The sequence below is a fragment of the Nerophis ophidion genome, linkage group LG02 (genome assembly GCF_033978795.1).
Source record: "Nerophis ophidion isolate RoL-2023_Sa linkage group LG02, RoL_Noph_v1.0, whole genome shotgun sequence".
NCBI classification, from domain to species: domain Eukaryota; kingdom Metazoa; phylum Chordata; class Actinopteri; order Syngnathiformes; family Syngnathidae; genus Nerophis; species Nerophis ophidion.
The window spans coordinates 35,235,617-35,243,354 of NC_084612.1; the positions used below are offsets into that span (position 1 = coordinate 35,235,617).

Below are 7,738 nucleotides of genomic sequence, written 5' to 3' on the forward strand. Positions count from 1 at the left end.
TACGAGCCAGTTTGCCCCACAACCAGAGGACTGAGGATAATAAAGAACCTATCGACTACAGCTTAGCACTACAACTAAGTAACTTGAGCAAAGCTCTTCAGGTAAAACTCCACCATTTATGGGGATATCCGCTGACGTTACCAAGTCACAACTGTCTCTAATTCTAAAAGGCTCGTTTGGAAAGAAATAAACGTGTTTTATTAATATCCCCGTCACATCTCCATGGTTTTAATTGCAATTTTCGTGAGTAATTGGGATCCCAAATACACAAAAAAGATGCAAACTAGGAAGAAAGAAAATGTGGTTTTGCAAAATAGGACCTCTTTAAGATGTGTTAAGCAGCTATTAGCAGGGCATTAACAAGTTGATTAATTAGTTTCTGCAGATAATAATAAAATAAAAAACAACTGTTGGTGTTTCAGCATTATAATATTAGTACATTACACAGTAACATAAATTGGTGGTGTCAATACTAAGGCTACTATCAGTAGTGATTAGGTAGACTATTTTATTTTCTCAAAATATTTTTTGTCTTATTTGTCAATGTTCACATACACACTTAAGGAATAATTCCCTGAGACAAAGGAGGACTTTGACGGCAAAAAAACAAAATATAAGGTTCTGGTCCTTCGCTGCACTTGTGATTAAGGGCTATATTAATAATTTATGTGATTAATTTAAATGAGTAGCAGATCTTAGTTTTTGCTATCTACTGGTTAGTTATTGTGTGCTACTGACTTAGTTTTTCCACAAACAGTTGTATGTAATAAAAGAGAATAAGGAACTAGTTTATTGTGTTGATATTTTCTAACTGTCAACAGCACTCACCATGAATAAATATAAAATATTAATTAATACATGTGATTGGTTTTGAATCAACTCCATACAACCCTGCTCGGAACATCCCTAGTCATGGTCTACATAAGCAAAAAAAAATGCTGGTTATTTGCATAGAGGCAAAAAACCTTAAGCATTAACAGCGGTGGCTGAGAGCAACCTCCACATACACGGTAGTTTTGTGTTAACTCCTCAAAATGGCAGTAGCTGCATTTGAAGTATCACAAGGGGTCATCACCCAGCAACTGTATCTACCTCTGCCAACCCTTTAAAAAGGTGATTTTGTTACTCAGCAATTGGTGTGAAACGTGTGTTGCACTTGCCCTACTGTTGTTTACAATAAACTCATTATGGTAATGCTAATTATAGCTTCCAATTAACGCCTGATCATCATTGCGGTTTATGTAAATAAATCCATCCATCCATCCATCCATCTTCTTCCGCTTATCCGAGGTCGGGTCACAGGGGTAGCAGCCTAAGCAGGGAAGCCCAGACTTCCCTCTCCTCGGCCACTTCGTCTAGCTCTTCCCGGGGGATCCCGAGGCGTTCCCAGGCCAGCCGGGGGACATAGTCTTCCCAACGTGTCCTGGGTCTTCCCCGTGGCCTCCTACCGGTTGGGCGTGACCTAAACACCTCCCTCGGGAGGCGTTCGGGTGGCATCCTGACTAGATGCCCGAACCACCTCATCTGGCTCCTCTCGATGTGGAGGAGCAGCGGCTTTACTTTGAGTTCCTCCCGGATGACAGAGCTTCTCACCCTATCTCTAAGGGAGAGCCCCGCCACACGACGGAGGAAACTCATTTCGGCAGCTTGTTCCCGTGATCTTATCCTTTCGGTCATGACCCAAAGCTCATGATCACAAATGCCAACTATAGTTAGAGGATTCACAGTTTGTACTTTTCTTGTAAGTTTGTCAGCCACTTATGATGTAAAAGTCCTATTTCTCTTTGCAGGATGACAGAAGAAAGGAAAACCTAAAGGTAAGACTCTCCATCTCATGCTATACTTTATAACTTCTAAAGACAGTTGTATGTACCAATGTCTTCATTTTCTTCTTTTACTTGATGCTGCAGAACATCCTTGCTTCAGATTCAACAGAATCAAGGTAAGTCACGATAATGCAATCAATTGTATCATGTCTTACAATGATCTTAACATGGATGCAAATTATGCACATTTGTCAGGTTTCTGTTACTATTTACTAGAATAAGGAACAATGGTTGCATGATTTCCTTATTGACCCAAATGAAATAGTTTTTTTTTTCTAGAAAAAAAGTTCAATATGTTGATAAAATGTTATGTTAGATGTGATTTATATTTTTTTGAAGGGAGCCGTATCTTGAACAACTGTTAATTTCAGAGAGTTTTTTAAAAGATTGGCTCGTTATTTTAAACAGTTATAAAATAACAATTGGATCAGAATAATTCAACATAATTTAACATATCTCTATTGATGAGAATTATTCTGAAAAATGAATAATTTAATTTAGTTTTCATTAGGAACATTCCACAATGTAGTGTATTGATAATGAGATCCCTACTTTGAATGTTCCCACACCTATAAAAAAAATGTTGCGAAAATACTGCATATAAAAATATACAAATAATAAATAAGAATTTGCCTATATGTATAAAAAATGAAGACAAGATCAATGTGAATTTTAAATTGTAATAGCCTACCTGGTGTGTGTACACTTGAACTACTTTACAAATCCACATCAGAAAAATTGCCCAAAATGGTGAGTCCAAATGCGGCTATGTTTTCTTTGACTCTAATTAATCTTCCTGCCCTGTCGGGTGACGCGCATATGCCTGGAAATTTGTACATAAAATGACTGGCAACTGTGAATCGGTTCTTTTAGTCTACTCAAAGTGAATCTGCACTTTTTTTTTATTTTACTTATCTTTTACAATCCTTATAAGACAAGAACACACGTTTTTTTTTTTTTGTTTTTTTTTTTGCATTCTCATTTGTAATAATTGTCTCTTTCTAGGTGACTAGCAATACTGCTAATGGGAGCGATCCATTTTCTGCCTCTAAATCACTCTAAAAATGCATCTAAAAACGTTAAACACTACTTAATTTACGTACTGTAACATGTAAAATAACCAAGTTGTAGCGTTGTAGCATTGTTATTGTAAGCGCAAACACTGAAGTACTGTTTTCTAGTTTAAAACACATTGCCTTGCAATGGCACACTATGGTATTAGCCATTAGCTAGCTTCTGCATCAGTAGTCAAATCTCTTTTGAGTTTGTAATGCACAACACAATGCGATACAACACCAATTTACACTGACTGAAAAAAAAAACAATCATATTACATTATATAGTATTAGCCCACATGTAATGTTTTGTTTGTACAAAACTAGCTCGACAGTTGGAATAATGATGTGTGATAATGATGTGTCGATTGTATCATGATCAATATCATAGTGACTTACTCAATGGACAGTTGTCAGTTTGTTCCAGCTGGCCGGGAACATTTTTTTCCCAATTTATTTTGGAAAAGCCCTCCTTTTCTGTCGGCATAGCTTGGCTCCAAGTTTCACATTTCCAACGCCAAGTCACGCCGGTGCTAACTCTCCCGGCTTAAGTCTGCGCCAACATTTTACCCTCTATTTGTGCTTGCTGAGCATCTCTAACCAGCAATTAAATTTCCGTATGTTTATTCAGGTTCAAAAAGATAAGGTTGTGAATCATCAAAAATAGTCATCTTTGTCGTCTCTTAACACGCATTTGTTGCTGTAAGCCGGAAGTGTGCTGGTATGGAAACGGAAATAAATGCGCCTAGGAAAGAAGTTCCAAAATACGGTAAATATTGTTCTGTACATATGACATATTGTTAACGTTTCTGTTCCTACAGTATATGTGTATGTATATATATATATATATATATATATATATATATATATATATATATATATATATATATATATATATATATATATATATATATATATATATATATATATATATATATATATATATATATATATATATATATATATATATATATATATATATATATATATATATATATATATGTGTGTGTGTGTGTGTGTGTGTGTATATGTATATATATATATGTGTATATATATATATATATATGTATATGTCTATATATATATATACATATGTATATGTGTATATATATACATATATATATATATACATGTGTGTATATATGTATATGTGTATGTATATATGTATATATATGTGTATATATATATATATGTATATATATATATACATGTGTGTATACATATGTGTATATATATATATATATATATACATGTGTGTATATATGTATATATGTATACATATATGATTACATATATATATATATATATATATATATATATATATATATATATATATATATATATATATATATATATATATATATATATATGTATGTATATATGTATATGTTTACTGGCTGCGCGTACATGATGAGGGTTTTGAAGTACAAGACCCAAAACCAGTGAAGTTGGCACGCTGTGTAAATAATAAATAAAAACAGAATACAATGATTTCCAATAGAGTACAGTGCAAAGATAAGATACTTAATGTTCAAACTGGTATACTTTATTTTTTGCAAATATTGGCTCATTTGGAACTTGATGCCTACAACATGTTTCAAAAAAGCTGGCACAAGTGGCAAAAAGACTGAGAAAATTGAGGAATACTCATCAAACACTTATTTTGGAACATCCCACAGGTGAATAGGCTCATTGGGAACATGTGGTTGCCTTGAAATGCTTAGTCATTCACAAACAAGGATGGAGCAAATGCGTGAGCAAATTGTCGAACAGTTTAATAACAACATTTCTCAACGAGCTATTGAAAGGAATTTGGGGATTTCACCATCTACGGTCTATAATATAATCAAAAGGGTCAGAGAATCTGGAGAAATCACTGCACGTAAGCAGCAAGGCTGAAAACCAACATTGAATGCCCGTGACCTTCGATTCCTCAGGCGGTACGGCATTAAAAACCGAACATAAGTGTGTAAAGGATATCACCATATGGGCTCAGGAACACTTCAGAAAACCACTGTCAGTAACTACAGTTCGTCGCTACGTATGTAAGTGCAAGTTTAAACTGTACTATGCAAAGCGAAATCAACAACACACAGAAACGACGGCAGCTTTATTGGGCCTGAGCTCATCCAAGATTGAATTATTGAATTATATTTATAGACTGATGCAAAGTGGAAAAGTGTTCTATGGTCTGACAAATCCACATTTCAAATTGTTTTTGGAAACTCTGGATGTTGTGTCCTCCAGACCAAAGAGGAAAATAACCATCAAGACTGTTATATGCACAAAGTTCAAAAGCCAGCATCTGTGATGGTATAGGGGTGTATTAGTGCCCAAGGCATGGGTAACTTACACATCTGTGAAGACACCATTAACGCTGAAAGGTACATACAGGTTTTGGAGCAACATATGTTTTCCATCCAAGCAACGTCTTTTTCATGGATGCCCCTGCTTATTTCAGTAAGACAAGTCACATTCTGCACTCGTTACAACATCGTGGCTTCGTAGTAAAATAGTTCGGGTACTAGACTGGCCTGCCTGTAGTCCAGAGCTGTCTCCCATTTAAATTGTGTGGCACATTATGAAGTGTAAAATACCACAACGGACACCCCAGACTGTTGAACAACATAAGCTTTACATCAAGCAAGAATGGAAAATAATTCCACCTGAAAAGCTTCAAAAATTGGTCCCCTCAGTTCCCAAACATCTACTGAGTGTTGTTAAAAGGAAAGGCCATGTAACACAGTGGTAAAAATACCCCTGTGCCAACTTGTTTGCAATGTGTTGCTGCCATTAAATTCTAAGTTAATGATTATTTGCAAAAAAAAAAAATTGTTTTCTCACTTCAAACATTAAATATCTTGTCTTCGCGGTCTATTCATTTGAACTAAGTTGAAAATGATTTGCAAATCTTTGTATTCTGTTTATATTTCTGAATTACACAACGTGCCAACTTTACTGGTTTTGGGTTTTGTAGTTTTAGAGGGCTTTGAAGGCTAGAATAATGACTCAGCCACTTTTTGAAAGCATTTTTTCAAACTTCGGAGTCCTAAAAAAAAAAATGACATGCGTGTTCTGGTCTATCATGGTAGGCAAAATTACACCCCCTCCACCCCAAAAGTGCAGTTCTCCTTTAAAAGAGTCATTCAAAAGATTTGATGAGGATCAAAAATAGAATAATTATTTGGGGTTTGTGTTTAAAAATATAAAATACGGATCGCCTTATATTTGCATCGATATGTTGTTTGTGATTTGTACAAGAAGATATGGAATAACATCTACAATAAAAAAAAAACAACTGTGCACAACAAACAGTTTATTTCTTGGATCCATACAAGGTTACGTTAGAATAAATCTTATGTTTAAAAATTCACTATTTGACATGTTCATGACATCAGTATTGAATATCTATTTAAGGTGTAATGTGTTTTTGTCCTGCCCAGCAACTCTTGGACCACATGGTTGATACCCGCCGTTGCTGCAACCGTCATTGGTGTCTTGTATCGCTTCTACGTCTCCTCTTGAGTGCTGACATTCCTATCTCACTTCATCCTTTTTCTGTTCATCTGGAGGCCTTGAAATGGTTGACCAAAACCACCTCACACAATCTAGCCGTCGTATCCTTGGCTACGAGGCACTTTGGTTAAATGTTTGTGTCCTCGTCAGTCGACATCCATCAAGTTCACCCAACAGAAACTTTGACTGCACCCACCTTCTTGATTTCATTGTCTTTTATCTGTGTAGGTAGATATGTTCAACTATGCATCCTTTTGACCCAGTGTGTCAGTTATTTGTCAGCCTTAGTGAGAAACTCATTTCAATGACGATGCCATTTTTCTATATTGCATTTGAAAGATATGTTACTGCTTTGTACTCCACATGAAACACAATGGTGTCAGGCAGCATTTGATTGCATTATTCTTTTGTTTATGCAACCATTGGCATTACATATCTTGTAATTTCCTCTGAATATAGTAGTACATTTTAATGCTAATCAAGGTAGAATATAATGTTATACGTTTATAACTTGCTCTCCTGTTTCCTTGTCAGGATCGTATGAATAATGAGCAAAACATGTGTGATACAACAATCTTTTACTACTTTATGGCAGTAGAAATGTTGATTTGTTTGTGATCAAGCCATATTTTTTAAATGTGTATTTTTTGATTAGTATATCGGCATCATCTACTTAAATTGCAATATTTTTTGTCTGCCAACTGGAGGACTTGAAAAGATGTCTTGTGTTAAAATTCGTTGTCCACTTCATCAAGTTTTGCATAGTGGGATCACCCATTCTTCTAGATTTTCATGTCTGTCATTTTCTGTAACGCTACTACTTTATATAATATTTTTTGCAACTGGAAATACATTACCTGCCTTTTAATTCCCAATAGTTTAGAAATGAACAACTATTAACCTGCTGCTGCCTTTATTGTGACCATAATGCACCTGCAGGCATCCACATTTATTGTGCTGACAGCTCTTTTGAATTTATTCCATGTTATTTAAAGCCTGATTGAAATAAATATTTCCAAAACATTAATGACTAATAACTTTATTTCTGCTGACATTTTTAACAAAGTGGTGCATTTGAGCACTAGAGGTTGTCATGGTTGTGTATTTTGCAGCCAGTTAATATTTAATGGTTAAAACTGATCCAGTACAATAATCTAACATTAACAGAAGTTGTTTTGTCTAACTTGGAGATTTTAATTATTACAACTTGTGTTATCCAACGGGAAGTTCAACTGAAACATTTCACAACTGACGCTAAAGGATATTTGCCTCTGGATGATGTTTTCCATGAAATTGTTGACCAAATTTTTGTAGGTCCTCGAGCGCTCCCGAGAGGGCTGC

General features: G+C 35.0%; 1 protein-coding gene across 1 annotated transcript in view; it reads left to right on the forward strand.

Annotated features, from left to right (window-relative positions):
• LOC133540049 (cytochrome b5) overlaps positions 1–7,424 on the forward strand; it is a 14,114-nt gene extending 6,690 nt beyond the window's left edge. Inside the window, exons 3-5 of the mRNA XM_061882528.1 lie at positions 1,791–1,817; positions 1,911–1,942; positions 6,325–7,424. Of these exons, the coding sequence (XP_061738512.1) occupies positions 1,791–1,817; positions 1,911–1,942; positions 6,325–6,406 (141 nt within the window). The 3' untranslated portion in view covers positions 6,407–7,424. The remainder of the gene's footprint in view (positions 1–1,790; positions 1,818–1,910; positions 1,943–6,324) is intronic.
• The last annotated feature ends 314 nt before the right edge of the window (positions 7,425–7,738 follow it).